The sequence below is a fragment of the Coregonus lavaretus genome, assembly GCF_964263955.1.
Source record: "Coregonus lavaretus genome assembly, chromosome: 25".
In the NCBI taxonomy this organism is placed as follows: domain Eukaryota; kingdom Metazoa; phylum Chordata; class Actinopteri; order Salmoniformes; family Salmonidae; genus Coregonus; species Coregonus lavaretus.
The window spans coordinates 32,369,110-32,388,398 of NC_140012.1; the positions used below are offsets into that span (position 1 = coordinate 32,369,110).

Here is a 19,289-nt window from a genome sequence, read left to right on the forward strand (position 1 = left end):
TCTAGACGATTTTGTGCTTCCAACTTTGTGGCAACAGTTTGGGGAAGGCCCTTTCCTGTTTCAGCATGACAATGCCCCTCTGCACAAAGCGAGGTCCATACAGAAATGGTTTGTCGAGATCGGTGTGGAAGTATTTGACTGGCCTACACAGAGCCCTGACCTCAACCCCATCGAACACCTTTGGGATGAATTGGAGTACCGACTGCGAGCCAGGCCTAATCGCCCAACATCAGTGCCCGACCTCACTAATGCTCTTGTGGCTGAATGGAAGCAAGTCCTCGCAGCAATGTTCCAACATCTAGTAGAAAGCCTTCCCAGAAGATTGGAGGCTGTTATAGCAGCAAAGGGGGGTCCCACTCCATATTCATGCCCATGATTTTGGAATGAGATGTTCAACGAGCAGTCTTTTGGTCATACTTTTGGTCATGTATTGTACCACGGCTAAGGGCTGTGTCCAGACACTCCGTGTTGCGTCGTGCTTAGCCGTGGTATATTGACCATATACCACACCCCCTCGGGCCTTATTGCTTAAATGACACCCCTGCAGCACTGGACTGTTCAATTCCCTCCCAGCTGTAGGGGGTTGGAGTAGCAGTGTGGAGAACCATACTACTGGCAGACTCTTCAGCAATGGGAAATAATTCATCAGCCTCCTTCTTGTGGCATTCTGTTGTGTACCAGTTGATAAATTAAAGATGAAGTCATGTGTTTCCCATGTTACAGTCCTATGATTCCTTGGTTTTGCTAATACTGTGTGTTTCTCTAGCTCCAGGCTCCAGTGAGAATGCAGAGGAGCGTGTGTTTCGGGAGCGCATGCGGCCAAGGAAGAGGCAGGGTGCCGTACGAAGGAGGGTCCATCAGGTCAACGGACACAAGTTCATGGCCACATACCTACGACAGCCTACCTACTGCTCCCACTGCAGAGACTTTATATGGTGAGAGATACACACACACACCTACCTATGTCAGCCTGTAGAGACTTTATATGCGTGGTCATGAACGGTCTGCGCTCTTGTCTGTCAGTGTTGCCATGGAGACAGTGGGAAAAGCCCCTAGGCTAACCATTACAGTGTGACAGTGGAAGCTTTATCCTGTAGAGTCCAGCTGGTTCTCTGCTCCCTGTTTGCACCAAGCTACATGCACCAAGCACGCATCTGTAGTACAAGCTGACAATTCCTGCTTCCCAGGGCTTATGACCTAACAGATCACTGCAGAGCACACAGAGTCCGAGAGTCTTAAAGCTGTAAGAAGTGTCTGATCTGAACTGGGAACAGTGCCTGCCTACAGGTTGATGTTACAGTACACAGTATCTCATTGATAAAACATGAATCTTGATGGTAGTGCACAATAGTCTTTCTCTCACTGACAAGTGCCTCCACTTCTCTGATCAACTTTGAAACACAGAGCGTTGTTGTCAGAAGGTCCCTAACTGACTGCAGGAAACTGTCGCATTTTCAGACGCTCCCATTTCCACCTGAGACTTACCCCAGACCAGTGTGTCGTCAGTGTTTATGTTAATGTAAGCTCTAGTGTTATTTTTGGGGAACAGTGTTTCCATCAGGAGTGTGACACTAAAGACTTATGAAAAGCAGAATGAATAACCTCTACATCATCACAATAGTTGCTTTGTGAGAAGGTGTTAACCGTGGAAGTTGTTAACCCATGTTCACAGTTAGCCATTTTGATCTAAATGCCATCTAAAAAGTACCAGTGGCCAGGGCCTTGGCCCCAAGTCAGAGCAGGTCGGCTGAGGCCATGGCCCAGTGAGACACTGGAGACGGTCCATGAAGGTGGAAACAAAAAAGTCTGAGCCTTTTTGGTAAAACACTGGGGTAAGTCTCAGGTGGAAATTGCCCATAAGTGTAACAGGGGGATAATGGTGTGACGTGTCTTCCTGACAGAGGTGATAAAGAGTGTTAGCACACAGCTGTGGCTATTTCAGGCCCAGCCGCTCCGTCTTCCCTTCACCCCCTCCCTCTCTCACACCCCACCTCAGCCATAAAATATGGCCACATTGCCACAGTGACAGCTATGCTAAAGGTGGCTATGGCTCACTGCTATGGCTCAGGAACCTGACATTTAGCACCTAGCACTGTACCTGATGAACTTATTAAATTAGACTGAGAGGCACAGTCTGTAAGAATTCCTGCTGTTCAATGGTTCAATTTCAATTAAAGTCGCACTCCAGTCTGCATTTATCACCTGATTTACTTAGCAAAAGGCAAATCTCAATTGGTGGTCCAGGTATCCTCATGACATGACACGAGTGGGGGGGTGGGCCTTTCCTCGTTTGTTCTCTATAGAGCCCCACAGTGGAGGTGTCATAATACCCATAAAACCTAGCGGTCAAACATGGAAATGGTTCCAATCGTTTTTCCACCATTCATTTTATCCATAGGGAAATTTAGAAACACTTACAATAAGGGCTGTGTTTTGTGTAGGCTTACCCTGGTTTGACGTTTTGATAACCATGTAAATCTCTCTAGGACAAGGTGACTTTTATCAATATTCGGCTCTATTTACTCTCAGATTCGAAAATGCTAATTAGCGTCAAAGTAGACATCATGCAAGACTACAAATCCCTGCAAGCTCCTGCACGTCATCTCTAGCTGACACCTTTGCTAACAGGTATTGTGTCAATTTAAAACTTGCACAAGACAGTTCACAGAATTGTCAATTTAAAGAAATGTAGCCAATTTATCCATTACTAAATTTAGCTAGCTTTAGATAGTTAATCCAGAGATTCTTACCTTTGCCTCGATTCAGCAGTCTTGTCCAGATCATCATGGCATTTGTAGTTCTTTATGATAGCCACATTAGCAGCTAATTACCATATCATTTTGGGGGGGTAAATACAGGTGAATATATTGATAAAAGTAATCTTGTCCTCGAGAAATGTACACGGTTATCAAAACGTCACGCCAGGGTAAGCCTACACGAAACACAGCCCTTCTTTGAAGTGTTTCTAAAATCCCTTATGGGAAAAATTAATGGTGGAATTGTTTCTCCATTGTTTCTCCCCCAAACAAGGGGGGAGGCCGATGACATCAGAGGGCACCATTGACCAACTCATTGAATGGCCTACTACATGAAGTTTGCACCTTCAAGTGTGTCCACATTACTGTATTTACATTTGAAGTCGGAAGTTTACATACACTTAGGCTGGAGTCATTAAAACTTGTTTTTCAACCACTCCACACATTTCTTGTTAACAAACTATAGTTTTGGCAAGTCGGTTAGGACATCTACTTTGTGCATGACACAAGTAATTTTTCCAACAAATGTTTACAGACAGATTATTTCACTTATAATTCACTGTATCACAATTCCAGTGGGTCAGAAGTTTACATACACTAAGTTGACTGTGCCTTTAAACAGCTTGGAAAATTCCAGAAAATGATGTCATGGCTTTAGAAGCTTCTGATAGGCAAATTGACATAATTTGAGTCAATTGGAGGTGTACCTGTGGATGTATTTCAAGGCCTACCTTCAAACTCAGTGCCTCTTTGCTTGACATCATGGGAAAATCAAAAGAAATCAGCCAAGACCTCAGAAAAAGAATTCTAGACCTCCACAAGTCTGGTTCATCCTTGGGAGCAATTTCCAAACGCCTGAAGGTACCACGTTCATTTGTACAAACAATAGTACGCAAGTATAAACACAATGGAACCACGCAGCTGTCATACCGCTCAGGAAGGAGACGCGTTCTGTCTCCTAGAGATGAACGTACTTTGGTGCGAAAAGTGCAAATCAATCCCAGAACAACAGCAAAGGACCTTGTGAAGATGCTGGAGGAAACAGGTACAAAAGTATCTATATCCACAGTAAAACAAGTCCTATATCTACATAACCTGAAAGGCCACTCAGCAAGGAAGAAGCCACTGCTCCAAAACCGCCATAAAAAAGCCATACTACGGTTTGCAACTGCATATGGGTACTTTTTGGAGAAATGTCCTCTGGTCTGATGAAACAAAATTAGAACTGTTTGGCCATAATGACCATCGTTATGTTTGGAGGAAAAAGGGGGTTGCTTGCAAGCCGAAGAACACCATCCCAACCGTGAAACACGGGGGTGGCAGCATCATGCTGTGGGGTTGCTTTGCTGCAGGAGGGACTGGTGCACTTTACAAAATAGATGGCATCATGAGGAAGGAAAATTATGTGGATATATTGAAGCAACATCTCAAGACATCAGTCAGGAAGTTAAAGCTTGGTCGCAAATGGGTCTTCCAAATGGACATCGACCCCAAGCATACTTCCAAAGTTGTGGCGAAATGGCTTAAGGACAACAAAGTCAAGGTATTGGAGTGGCCATCACAAAGCCCTGACCTCAATCCTATAGAAAATTTGTGGGCAGAACTGAAAAAGCGTGTGCGAGCAAGGAGGCCTACAAACCTGACTCAGTTACACCAGCTCTGTCAGGAGGAATGGGCCAAAATTCACCCAACTTATTGTGGGAAGCTTGTGGAAGGCTACCCGAAACGTTTGACTCAAGTTAAACAATTTAAAGGCAATGCTACCAAATACTAATTGAGTGTATGTAAACTTCTGACCCACTGGGAATGTGATGAAATAAATAAAAGCTGATCATTCTCTGTACTATTATTCTGACATTTCACATTCTTAAAATAAAGTGGTGATCCTAACTGACCTAAGACAGGGCATTTTTACTAGGATTAAATGTCAGGAATTGTGAAAAACAGAGTTTAAATGTATTTGGCCAAGGTGTATGTAAACTTCTGACTTCAACTGTATACATGGGATATTGTTTTTCAACAGGAAAAGTTTAGAAATTGCTGAAGTGCGTCTTTAATTACAGTATACTTGAAGCAGAGTCAGGCTGTTGAAATTACAGATTGTGCCTTCAATCAGAAACATATAAAATAAAATGTGAGTGTGACAAAGATTTGAGGTTCTTCAAATATAGCAAGGAGTTTGAAATGTGTTAAATTGGGTCAGGAAATATTTATTTTGTATCCAAACATATTCACTTCATTCTAAGCAATACCTTACAATCCCACTGAAGTAACATAATAATGTTCCATTTTGAATCTGACTGTATGTTGCATTGAGCGAAATTTCAGTGACAGTATGTATCTATCTCAACAGGGGTGTGATCGGGAAACAGGGCTACCAGTGTCAAGGTAACCATCATATCTACTTTTTCTCTCTTTACTGACAGTTTCTCTGTGTGACATCTATCTGCACACCAATGTGTATTCCCATCACTCTATATGTAGTAGGGCCTTTAGGGATAAGTAAACTATAGTGTTGAAATGAAAGTGAAATGACTGAGTCATCTGGTGTCTCCTAGTGTGCACATGTGTAGTCCATAAGCGCTGCCATGAGCTCATCATCACAAAGTGTGCTGGGATGAAGAAAGACAAAGAGGACACCACACCAGAGGAGGTAGGCATCACTCCACATATTAGTTATTATGAGGTGAATCAATCTAGGGGTGTGACTGTGTGATTGTCAGCGCTCTTTGTCTCCCCCTGCAGGTTGGATCCCAGCGGTTCAGCGTTAATATGCCTCATAAGTTTGGTATTCACAACTTCAAAGTCCTAACCTTCTGTGACCACTGTGGATCGCTACTGTGGGGCCTGCTCAGACAAGGGCTGCAATGCAAAGGTACGCCAGCAGACAAGCACGCACACACACACACAGGCACACGCACGCACAAACACACACACACACACACAAATTATATAAACAAATGCACTACTACTCACTACTAATCATGGACATTGAAACTATAGGCGTGTGCAATAACATTATGTGCAACGCTCAGGGACCTTGGACATTAAGGGGATGTGTAAGATTGAGTATAGGATATGTATGTGTATTTGTATGTATATTTATATATACAGTGCATTCAGAAAGTTTTCAGACCCCTTGACTTTTTCCACATTTTGTTATGTTACAGCCTTATTCTATAATGAATTAAATAGTTTTTTTTTTCTTATCAATCTACACACAATACCTCATAATGACAAAGCAAAACAGATTTTTAGAAATGTTTGCAAATGTATTAAAAATGGAAATACCACATTTACATAAGTATTCAGACCCTTTACTCAGTACTTATTTGAAGCACTTTGGGCAGTGATTACAGCCTCAGGTCTTCTTGGGTATGACGCTACAAGCTTGGTACACCTGTATTTGGTGAGTTTCTCCCATTTTTCTCTGCAGACCCTCTCAAGCTCTGTCAGGTTGGATGGGGATTGTCGCTGCACAGCTATTCTCAGGTCTCTCCAGAGATGTTCGATTGGGTTCAAGTCCAGCCTCTGGCTGGGCCACTCAAGGACATTCAGAGACTTGTCCTGAAGCCACTCCTGCGTTGTCTTGGCAGTGTACTGCTTAGTGTCGTTGTACTGTTGGAAGTTGAACGTTCTCCCCAGTCAGAGGTCCTGAGTGCTCTGGAGCAGGTTTTCATCAAGGATCTCTCTGTACTTTGCTCCGTTCATCTTTCCCTCGATCCTCACTAGTCTCCCAGTTCCTGCCGCTGAAAAACATCCCCACAGCATGATGCTGCCACCACCATGCTTCAAAGTAGGGATGGTGCCAGGTTTCCTCCAGACGTGATGCTTTCCATTCAGGCCAAGGAGTTCCATCTTGATTTCATCAGACCAGATAATCTTGTTTCTCATGGTCTGAGAGTCCTTTAGGTGCCTAATGGCAAACTCCAAGCGAGCTGTCATGTGCCTTTTACTGAGGAGTGGCTTCCGTCTGGCCACTCTACCATAAAGGCCTGATTGGTGGAGTGCTGCAGAGATGGTTGTCCTTCTGGAAGGTTTTCCCATCTCCACAGAGGAACTCTGGAGCTCTGTCAGAATGACCATCGGGTTCTTGGTCACCTCCCTGACCAAGGCCCTTCTCCCCCGATTGCTCAGTTTGGCAGGGCGGCCAGCTCTAGGAAGAGTCTAGGTGGAAGAGTCTGTGCCTCGACACAATCCTGTCTGGGAGCTCTACGGACAATTCCTTTGACCTCATGGCTTGGTTTTTGCTCTGACATGCTCTGTCAACTGTGGGACCTTATATAGACATATGTGTGCCTTTCCAAATTATGTCCAATCAATTGAATTTACCACAAGTGGACTCCAATGAAGTTGTAGAAACATCTCAATTATGATCAATGGAAACAGGATGCACTCATAGTAAAGGGTCTGAATACTTATGTAAATAAGCTATTTCTGATTTTTATTTTTTATATATTTGAGGTATTGTGTGTAGATTGATGAGGAAAAAAAATAATTGTATCAATTTTAGAATAAGGCAGTAAAAATTTTGGAAAAAGTCAAGGGGTCTGAATACTTTCTGAATGCACTGTATGTGTGTATGTATGTATATATATATATACTACCGTTCAAAAGTTTGGCGTCACTTAGAAATGTCCTTGTTTTCCATAAAAACATACATGAAATGAGTTTGAATAGGAAATATAGCAAAATGCATAGGAAATGTGGTCATTGACAAGGTTAGAAATAATGATTTTTTATATAAGTAATAATTGTGTCCTTCAAACTTTGCTTTCGTCAAAGAATCCTCCATTTACAGCAATTACAGCCTTGCAGACCTTTGGCATTCTAGTTGTGAATTTGTTGAGGTAATCTGAAGAGATTTCACCCCATGCTTCCTGAAGCACCTCCCACAAGTTGGATTGGCTTGATGGGCACTTCTTACGTACCATACGGTCAAGCTGCTCCCACAACAGCTCAATAGGGTTGAGATCCGGTGACTGTGCTGGCCACTCCATTATAGACAGAATACCAGATAACTGCTTCTTCCCTAAATAGTTTTTGCATAATTTGGAGCTGTGCTTTGGGTCATTGTCCTGTTGTAGAGGAAATTGGCTCCAATCAATCGCCGTCCACAGGGTATGGCATGGCGTTGCAAAATGGAGTGATAGCCTTCCTTCTTCAAGATCCCTTTTACCCTGTACAAATCTCCCACTTTACCACCACCAAAGCACCCCCAAACCATCACGTTGCCTCCACCATGCTTGACAGATGGCATCAAGGACTCCTCCAGCATCTTTTCATTTGGTCTGCGTCTCACAAATGTTCTTCTTTGTGATCCGAACCCCTCAAACTTCGATTTCCAATCTTCCTCTGTCCAGTGTCTGTGTTCTTTTGCCCATCTTAATCTTGTCTTTTTATTGGCCAGTCTGAGATATGGCTTTTTCTTTGCAACTCTGCCTAGAAGGTCAGCATCCCGGAGTCGCCTCTTTACTGTTGAAATTGAGACTGGTGTTTTGTGGGTACTATTTAACGAAGCTGCCAGTTGAGGACCTGTGAGGCGTCTGTTTCTCAAACTAGATACTCTAATGTATTTGTCCTCTTGCTCAGTTGTGCACCGGGGCCTCCCACTCCTCTTTCTATTCTGGTTAGAGCCAGTTTGCGCTGTTCTGTGAAGGGAGTAGTACACAGCGTTGTACGAGATCTTCAGTTTCTTGGCAATTTCTCGCATGGAATAGCCTTAATTTCTCAGAACAAGAATAGACTGACAAGTTTCAGAAGAAAGTTCTTTGTTTCTGGCCATTTTGAGCCTGTAATCGAACCCACAATTGCTGATGCTCCAGATACTCAACTAGTCTCAAGAAGGCCAGTTTTATTGCTTCTTTAATCAGCACAACAGTTTTCAGCTGTGCTAACATAATTGCAAAAGGGTTTTCTAATGATCAATTAGCCTTTTAAAATGATAAACTTGGATTAGCAAACACAACGTGCCATTGGAACACAGGACTGATGGTTGCTGATAATGGGCCTCTGTACGCCTATGTAGATATTCCATAAAAAATCTGCCGTTTCCAGCTACAATAGCTATTTACAACATTAACAATGTCTACACTGTATTTCTGATAAATTTGATGTTATTTTAATGGACAAAAAAATTGTTGTTCTTTCGAATACAAGGACATATCTAAATGACCCCAAACTTTTGAATGGTAGTGTATATTTATTTCCTAAAAAAATATATATTTTTATTTACTAAAAAATATATATATTTATTTACTAAGAATATATGGGGGATTGGAAATGATGAAGACAATTACATTGATGGAAGCTACAATCTATCTGCAATATTAAAGCTGATCTGCCACCTAAAAAAAGATTGAGTATAGGAGGGACAGCTATGTAATGTGAAACGGAGGGGTAAGAGTCCTTAAGCTGTCATTCTTGTTTTGTTTTGTCATGCATGTTTGATGTTATGTCTGGTCTATGCCATGTCTTTCACCATATCGCAGTGCATTTTCTTGTACGTAAACTAAATATCTGTGAAAATCTGACAATAAAGAAATATCTAATCTAACATACTGTACTTTTCAAGAAGATTGTGATGCAGTCTCACAACATTTTGTACTTGTCAAGAAGATTGTGATGCAGTCCAAAAGCAATAGTAGTCTACCAAACTTGCTAACTGTCTGGTACTCAGCACTCTATTGTCCCTCTAATCACTCTGACATGAATGCAAATATGATCGAAAATCAAACACTTAATGAGAGCCCATGAGCTCATGTTGCGCAGCAGTTCTATAGGCTATGCAATTGCGCAAGAAAACAGAGTGATGGCCTCTACTAAAAAGAGGAGGATCCCATCAGCTTGCTATAGGCTAGGCCTACTATATTTATTTCTCAACTTTCATAATATTAAGCACATTGCTTATATTTACAATAGGAGTATAGCCTACCTGGCTGGCATGAAAATGAACCACGGGAAAAGCATCCTCCATTCGCAATTTAAGTGAATAGATTACATGTATTTTTTTCCCACTGCCCCTGTTTTGATACAGGTGTATGGTAATGGTCCATTCTAAATCAAAACAAATTTCCCACATATATTATTTAGTATATGTAAAGACAAGATTAAATCATGAATAGTCTGATGGGTGACAATATTAGCCTATCACTTGCGAATTGTATATTATCACTTATGAATGATGCCCAAGCCAGACCCTAACTGGCATACATAAGGAGCGCGTGAGTTTCAAGTTTGGGGAAGATCATTTTCACCATAAAAATGCACCTTTATAATAAAAGCAATACATGCATAATTGCATTTGCGGTTACTTTTGATAATGGTGTTTTCTGCTAATGAAACACTCACACTTATAGCCTACTACCATGTGCGCATTGCTGCGCTTATAATGTGAAGAAATTTATAAAAAATCAAAACATTTGGCCAACGTTTGTAGAACAACTAAAGTTACATTAATAATTCTAAATTAAGCACATAGGAATACCTATTTATTTGTTAACCGCTCAACACAGAATACAGTGCCTTGCAAAAGTATTCATCCCCCTTGGCGTTTTTTCTATTTTACAACCTGTAATTTAAATGGATTTTTATTTGGATTTCATGTAATGGACATACACAAAATAGTCCAAATTGGTGAAGTGAAATGAAAAAAATTACTTGTTTCAAAATATTCTAAAAAATAAATAATGGAAAAGTGGTGAATGCACATGTATTCACCCCCTTTGCTATGAAGCCCCTAAATAAGATCTGGTGCAACCAATTACCTTCAGAAGTCACATAATTAGTTAAATAAAGTCCACCTGTGTGCAATCTAAGTGTCACATGATCTGTCACATGATCTCAGTATATATAAACCTGTTCTGAAAGGCAACAGAGTCTGCTACACCACTAAGCAAGGGGCACCACCAAGCAAGCAGCACCATGAAGACCAAGGAGCTCTCCAAACAGGTCAGGGACAAAGTTGTGGAGAAGTACAGATCAGGGTTGGGTTATAAAAAAATATCCCAAACTTTGAACATCCCACAGAGCACCATTAAATCCATTATTGAAAAATGGAAAGAATATGGCACCACAACAAACGTGCCAAGAGAGGGCCGCCCACCAAAACTCACGGACCAGGCAAGGAGGGCATTAATCAGAGAGGCAACAAAGAGACCAAAGATAACCCTGAAGGAGCTGCAAAGCTCCACAGCAGAGATTGGAGTATCTGTCCATAGGACCACTTTAAGCCGTACACTCCACAGAGCTGGGCTTTATGGAAGAGTGGCCAGAAAAAAGCCATTGCTTAATGAAAAAAATAAGCAAACACGTTTGGTGTTCGCCAAAAGGCATGTGGGAGACTCCCCAAACATATGGAAGAAGGTACTCTGGTCAGATGAGACTAAAATTGAGCTTTTTGGCCATCAAGGAAAACGCTATGTCTTGTGCAAACCTAACACCTCTCATCACCCTGAGAACTCCATGATGGTGGCAGCATCATGCTGTGGGGATGTTTTTCATTGGCAGGGACTGGGAAACTGGTCAGAATTGAAGGAATGATGGATGGCGCTAAATACAGGGAAATTCTTGAGGGAAACCTGTTTCAGTCTTCCAGAGATTTGAGACTGGGACGGAGGTTCACCTTCCAGCAGGACAATGACTCTAAGCATACTGCTAAAGCAACACTCGAGTGGTTTAAGGGGAAACATTTAAATGTCTTGGAATGGCCTAGTCAAAGCCCAGACCTCAATCCAATTGATAATCTGTGGTATGACTTAAAGATTGCTGTACACCAGCGGAACCCATCCAACTTGAAGGAGCTGGAGCAGTTTTGCCTTGAAGAATGGGCAAAAATCCCAGTGGCTAGATGTGCTAAGCTTATAGAGACATACCCCAAGAGACTTGCAGCTGTAATTGCTGCAAAAGGTGGCTCTACAAAGTATTGACTTTGGGGGGGTGAATAGTTATGCACGCTCAAGTTCTGTTTTTTTGTCTTATTTCTTGTTTGTTTCACAATAACAAATACAAAAACATTTGCATCTTCAAATGGTAGGCATGTTGTGGAAATCAAATGATACAACCCCCAAAAAATCAATTTTAATTCCAGGTTGTAAGGCAACAAAATAGGAAAAATGCCAAGGGGGGTGAATACTTTCGCAAGCCACTGTAGCCGCATGTGCGCACTCCCTGAAATCGTTTGGAGAAAATATCCTTTCTATTTTATTCAGCTTTGTTCAATTGTATTCTTCAAACTATAAAATAATGCCACAGAATTCTAAGCAAATCTTGTCTGCTAAATGAACTAGTGTAGCCCACAGCCATTTGGAATAGCCAGATCAGGACCTAACATAAGGACAACTCAGAGTATGCTATTCTGTTCTTCTGAAATAGACTACATTTTCGTCATATCATGCATCTTTAGACCTGTCTAAAATAAATAATGGATTTATTGTGAAGGTGTAGGCTATATTACATGGATGTATTAGACTTTTTAAAATGTAGATGTTCCAAAGGTCTGCATCAGTGGCTTGTAGGCTATGTGTGGAAGCCAGGAGATGCTAAATGTGTTTATGTTAATTAATGGTCAATTATCGTGAGACCAACAGTTATTTGCTTGACAATCACCGGCTGACAAAATTTAATGACCGCCACAGCCCTAGATGAAACCATGGTCCCTCTGTCTGTAAGGTGAATATACATGTGATGTAACCATGTCTCTCTCTCAGTCTGCAAGGTGAATGTACACAGACGCTGTGAAAGTAACGTGGCTCCTAACTGTGGGGTGGACGCGAGGGGCATCGCCAAGGTTCTGTCTGACCTGGGGGTCACACCAGACAAGATCTCCAGCAGTGCCCAGAGGAGGAAAAAGGTCAGAGAGACTGCCGGGGGCACTGCCAGGGGCATGGGCGATGGGTAGGGGGTATGGGCATGCCGGGGGCACTGCCAGGGGCATGGGCGATGGGTAGGGGGTATGGGCATGGGCGAGGAGCAGGTGCTATGGGCAGGGCAAGGGGCAGGGGGTATGGGCAGGGCGAGGGGAAGGGGGTATGGGCAGGGGCAAGGGGTGATCAGGGAGATAATTTATGAGAATTCAGATTCAGAACATTTTAATGTCCTCAATGAGACCATTAATTTTGCAGCAGTCACAATACATCAGAGGTGGGACCAAGTCAATATTATTCGAGTCACAAGCAAGTCTCAAGTCACAAGGTCCAAGTCTCAAGTCGAGTCCCAAGTGAAACGGGTTGAGTCTCGAGTCAAGTCCAAGTCGTGCATTCTAAGAGCAAGTCAAGTGGAGTCGAGTCACCCGTTTTCCAAGTCAAGTCTCAAGTCAAGTAAAAAAAAATCTATACATGCAATGACTTGTTCAACTACAAATCAAGACCATGGGACTATAAGGTTCTATCTGACATTTTTGTCTAAAATGAGTTAGCCACATATAATGGATCTTTAGATGGTTCTTCATATGTCTCTAAAGTTATTTTAAGTTAAAAAAATTAAAACTAGAAAGTTCTATCTGCATAAACCCATTTGAACTTGGTGCTATAAGGTTCTAGCTGCAATCCAATCACAAGCCCGAACAAATACAGAAGGACCAATCAGAACACATGTCTTTGCCATCTCCCTCTAAGTATGGTCTAGGCTAGTCTAGCCAGCAATAATGGTATGCAAGCAAAAAAACAAAACACTGTCAGAAATCTTTAAGTAAAATATGTCACATCGTTGTTCAGTGATGACAGTAATTTATCTAATGATCATAATACATTTCTTAATGTATTTGATGATGTGTTCTAACTCTATTTTGGTAAAATTGTGTTATTCTAACATTTATGTATTCAAATAGCTACAGTCTTCTAAAAACTGATCATGTCTAATTCAGAAGTGCCAGATAGAACCTTATGGCTGAACCCAGATTGACATTTCAGAGCCATAAGGTAAGCTATCTGCTATTGCACCCCCCTAAAAAAATGTCTCAGGATTTTGATACTCTGTACTTTAGGTACCTTTAAGATGAGGACCTTAATGGGTTATTTGAACAAATAATACAGTACAAAACAGTTCTGAGATCTGGGATGTGAAAACTGATGCTCAATATCTCAGAACTATGCTTAGTGCAGATAGAACCTTATAGTCCCAAGGTCACGAAAGCTTTGTCTATTTATTGAGGCTACAACACTTTTCATTATTTTGTCTACAACACATTTTGATTATGTAATAATTCATTTTAACAACAAATTCTAAATGCAAGCTTCATAACTCAATTATCAATTTCAAGCAATTTTGACATACAAAAAGACCAGTAGGCTTATGCTAATTTAGTAATTGTTGCTTGATTGCTGGTAAACAGTTAATATTGTTGATCACCAAACCATTTTTGGAGCTGCATATTTATTTATGTCAATCCTCTCTCCCTACCATTAGACGTTTGAGCTGCACCGATTCTAGAGCTGTACAGCAAATCAGAAATCTGTTCACTAGCTGTCACGTTCGTCTAATGACGGGTCAGACCAAGGCACAGCGTGATATACGTACATGTTTATTTACACTGAATAAACACACGACGAACGAAAACGTGAAGTCCTAAGGTTCTTCATACAACAAACCTTACCCGGAACAAGATCCCACAACCCACTAGTGCCAATAGGCTGCCTAAGTATGATCCCCAATCAGAGACAACGAGCTACAGCTGCCTCTGATTGGGAACCACACCGGCCAACATAGATCTACACATACTAGATCGAAACATAGAAAACATACAACAAAGAATATACACACCCTGACGCAACATTTAAGCGTCCCCTGAGTCAGGGCGTGACACTAGCTCAGTTGTTCTTGTTGTAAACTTTTTGACCCGCGACCCCCAAAAAGGAGTGGTTCAAAGCTTGCGACCCACGCGGAAGGACATGCACGCACGCACAGGTGATGCATTTTCAAAAAGCAAGATACAGAAAAAAACTGTGTTTTACACCTTAATTTGGAGCTGAAAGTCATTCATGTTAGGAGTCAATATCAACTAGGGATATCATGTCACATTTTTACTTCTCTGGAGTCCAGAGCAAGCAGGATCATATGGGCTACCTGTATGCAGCAGGGGTTGCAGGAACAGATGGAAAGCATGATCTGTAGCCTTTTTCTTCCTCACAAATATCATACTTAATTCGCCAGAATATGTTACATCTTCATCCCATAAGTATTGAAGGTAGTGCGATGTTACAGCTATCTTTAGACATCTAGCCAGTACCACCACTAAGGTATATACAGTGAGGGAAAAAAGTATTTAGTCAGCACCAATTGTGCAAGTTCTCCCACTTAAAAAGATGAGAGAGGCCTGTAAGTTTCATCATAGGTACACGTCAACTATGACAGACAAATTGAGAAAAAAAATCCATAAAATCACATTGTAGGATTTTTAATGAATTTATTTGCAAATTATGGTGGAAAATAAGTATTTGGTCACCTACAAACAAGCAAGACCTGTAACTTATTCTTTAAGAGGCTCCTCTGTCCTCCACTCGTTACCTGTATTAATGGCACCTGTTTGAACTTGTTATCAGTATAAAAGACACCTGTCCACAACCTCAAACAGTCACACTCCAAACTCCACTATGGCCAAGACCAAAGAGCTGTCAAAAGACACCAGAAACAAAATTGTAGACCTGCACCAGGCTGGGAAGACTGAATCTGCAATAGGTGGGAGCAATTATTAGGAAATGGAAGACATACAAGACCACTGATAATCTCCCTCGATCTGGGGCTCCACGCAAGATCTCACCCCGTGGGGTCAAAATGATCACAAGAACGGTGAGCAAAAATCCCAGAACCACACGGGGGGACCTAGTGAATGACCTGCAGAGAGCTGGGACCAAAGTAACAAAGCCTACCATCAGTAACACACTACGTCGCCAGGGACTCAAATCCTGCAGTGCCAGACGTGTCCCCCTGCTTAAGCCAGTACATGTCCAGGCCCGTCTGAAGTTTGCTAGAGTGCATTTGGATGATCCAGAAGAGGATTGGGAGAATGTCATATGGTCAGATGAAACCAAAATAGAACTTTTTGGTAAAAACTCAACTCGTCGTGTTTGGAGGACAAAGAATGCTGAGTTGCATCCAAAGAACACCATACCTACTGTGAAGCATGGGGGTGGAAACATCATGCTTTGGGGCTGTTTTTCTGCAAAGGGACCAGGACGACTGATCCGTGTAAAGGAAAGAATGAATGGGGCCATGTATCGTGAGATTTTGAGTGAAAACCTCCTTCCATCAGCAAGGGCATTGAAGATGAAACGTGGCTGGGTCTTTCAGCATGACAATGATCCCAAACACACTGCCCGGGCAACGAAGGAGTGGCTTCGTAAGAAGCATTTCAAGGTCCTGGAGTGGCCTAGCCAGTCTCCAGATCTCAACCCCATAGAAAATCTTTGGAGGGAGTTGAAAGTCCGTGTTGCCCAGCGACAGCCCCAAAACATCACTGCTCTAGAGGAGATCTGCATGGAGGAATGGGCCAAAATACCAGCAACAGTGTGTGAAAACCTTGTGAAGACTTACAGAAAACGTTTGACCTGTGTCATTGCCAACAAATGGTATATAACAAAGTATTGAGAAACTTTTGTTATTGACCAAATACTTATTTTCCACCATAATTTGCAAATAAATTCATAAAAATCCTACAATGTGATTTTCTGGAGAAAAAAAATCTCATTTTGTCTGTCATAGTTGACGTGTACCTATGATGAAAATTACAGGCCTCTCTCATCTTTTTAAGTGGGAGAACTTGCACAATTGGTGGCTGACTAAATACTTTTTTTCCCCACTGTAATTATAACCCACCCAAACTAGGCCTATCTGAAATAGGAAAATTGTCAATGAAATCACCAGCCTATTGTTCTGACAAAGATGAGTCTGTAGCAGATTGCTAAACTGAATTGTATATGGATAATATTAAGGTAGGTAAGCTACTCTGTTTTTGCCAGGCAAAACCGGAGAAAATTAAACAAGTGCTTTCTGGTCACTAATATTTGCGCGCCAATGCTGATGACTGGTCATTGGTCAACAGTCAAGACGTCATTTTTTGGTTCTGAAGCACAGATTACAAGAATTTGGTGCAATGCCGTAGGCCTATGTTAGTAACCAGATCGAATAAACAAAGGCATAAATATAAAATACAAATGGTAGGTTATATCTAGCCTATTAAAATATGTATGCATTTTGTATGTATTTTTCCCATTCAGTTTCACACTCGCGACCCCCCAAAACCTTCGCACTGTGCTACTGTAGGTCACCAGACCTGTGTTGATTGACTGTTTGCTGGTCCAATCAGAGGGCCGAGTGTGAGTTTCACTAGCTAATTTTTTATTTATTTTTTGCAAGTGAGATACTGTCTCTGGCTGTGTGGGGAGTAGCCTAATCCATGTAGACTCGGTGCCACAAAATCAGTGACAAAACATTACAAAATCTGGCCAGGTAATTTCAAGTCATCAGTCTCAAGTCTAAATCGAGTCCCGAGTCTTGAGGTTCCAAGTCGAAGTTAAGTCTCAAGTTGTTTTATTTTCATCAAATTTGTGACTCGAGTCAGACTGGAGTCCAAGTCATGTGACTCAAATCCACACCTCTGCAATACATACAGACAAAATCACATATTTGAAAACAGATAGAAAATGATATTTATAAGCAAGTAGGCTGGATAAGTGAAATATCATGAAAATAAATTATGCTACATGTTAAAGTGCAAGTGTTAAAGTGCAATGAATTAGTCCAACATCTAGTTGTGGTAGAGAATGAGAAGGATTGCAGGATAATGGTGATAATGATGTTGCTCTCCATAGATAACCCAAGAACCCCAGCAGCCGTTACCATGTACCCCCCAGACAGAGGAGGACCGATCCAAATCAGCCCCAACCTCCCCATGTGACCAAGGTACACGCACACGCGCAAACACACCCGCGCACAAACGCACATTGAGATACATTTTTACCAATAGCAATTACACACTCATGCATGACCTCTGCACCGCATGCTGGCCACTTACTTATGACATCACACACCCATACACAGAGGAGGGGTGAACTCATTTTGACATGTACACATTTGCATATGTACATTGAATTCATGGATGGTGCTTTGGAGGGTGTTTTTTATGATTATTTCCACACAGAGGAACACACTCTTATTCCTCCTTTCCCTTTCTCGTTTCTCTCCCAGACCTGAAAGAGTTGGAGAACATCCGCAAGGCGCTGTCGTTTGACCAACGTGGACAGGAACACAAGTCGGCCTCGTCCTCGTCCTCCTCTTCCAGCAGGGTGGTGGTGGTGGGCTCAGAGGGGGGCGAGGCCCGGGAGAACGGAGAGCTCAAGATCGTCCAGACCAAGAGGATGACCCTGCAGGACTTCCTTTTCATCAAGGTCCTGGGCAAAGGCAGCTTCGGAAAGGTACAGTACTGTCTGTCTGTCTCTGTCTCTGTCTCTGTCTCTGTCTCTGTCTCTCTCGATCTCCTCTCTGTCATCTCTCTCTTTCTCTATCTCTCTCATTGGTCAATAATCAGTCCCTCCCAATGATGCTAAGACCTGTCTGCTCTTCCATTGGTTCCATTGGACCAGTTGTTGTGCAGAGTACTTTGTTGTTTGTTGGTTTTTCCTCCTGAATCATTTCATGTGTCTATCTTTCCTCTTAATTTCATCCTCAAGTGGAGATAATGAGTCAGTGGCTTGATTGTTGTTGCAGTAGCAGTGTGTGTGTGTGTGTGTGTGTGTGTGTGTGTGTGTGTGTGTGTGTGTGTGTGTGTGTGTGCGTGCGTGCGTGTGTGTGCTTTTGTGCATGCGTACGTGTGCTTTTGTATGTTAACCTCTGCGGTTCTTCCCTGTAGGTGATGCTGGCTGAGCTGAAAGGAACAGATGAGGTGTATGCTGTGAAGGTGTTGAAGAAAGACGTGATCCTGCAGGATGATGATGTGGACTGTACCCTGACAGAGAAACGCATCCTAGCCCTGGCTAGGAAACACCCCTACCTGACCCAGCTCTTCTGCTGCTTCCAGACCAAGGTAGGGACGAGTATGCACGCACGCACGCACGCACACACACACACACACACACACACACACACACACACACACACACACACACACACACACACACACACACACACACAGACAGACAGACAGACAGACAGACAGATGGGTGGGTAGAATGACAGACACACTCTCAAGTGCTCAGAACACTTCTTGTCAGCTGCTTCCCAACTAACGTAGGGTTAAAAACCATCACAAACACAAAATAACACTCCAAAGACGGCAGTTTCGCTGGTTGGCATTTTGGTATGATTACCACCAGGTGGCGATATAATATCATAGTTGAAGAACACAACAGGATTTAATAACCCTTTTTCCTAAATACATGTTAATCATGTTAATACACATACTACAGACCAAACGTTCCACTGCCTATAGATAGTTACTGACTTTAGGGGGTAAAGTGTAGGATGATAAACTGGGTCGTTCCATGAATAGAGTGCCTTTTGGGTAGTTACATTTCTTCAGAAATATCTATTTATAACACCTAA

General features: G+C 42.1%; 1 protein-coding gene across 2 annotated transcripts in view; it reads left to right on the forward strand.

Moving 5' to 3' along the window:
* Window positions 1-19,289, forward strand: part of LOC311100686 (protein kinase C epsilon type-like) — a 132,792-nt gene that overhangs the window by 69,017 nt on the left and 44,486 nt on the right. Inside the window, exons 3-10 of one of the 2 annotated variants that reach the window (XM_084141637.1) lie at window positions 767-935; window positions 5,110-5,144; window positions 5,315-5,409; window positions 5,502-5,631; window positions 12,464-12,606; window positions 17,561-17,651; window positions 17,937-18,163; window positions 18,598-18,771. In XM_084141637.1, the coding sequence (XP_083997763.1) occupies window positions 767-935; window positions 5,110-5,144; window positions 5,315-5,409; window positions 5,502-5,631; window positions 12,464-12,606; window positions 17,561-17,651; window positions 17,937-18,163; window positions 18,598-18,771 (1,064 nt within the window). The remainder of the gene's footprint in view (window positions 1-766; window positions 936-5,109; window positions 5,145-5,314; window positions 5,410-5,501; window positions 5,632-12,463; window positions 12,607-17,560; window positions 17,652-17,936; window positions 18,164-18,597; window positions 18,772-19,289) is intronic. The other variant, XM_084141638.1, reaches the window with a different exon arrangement.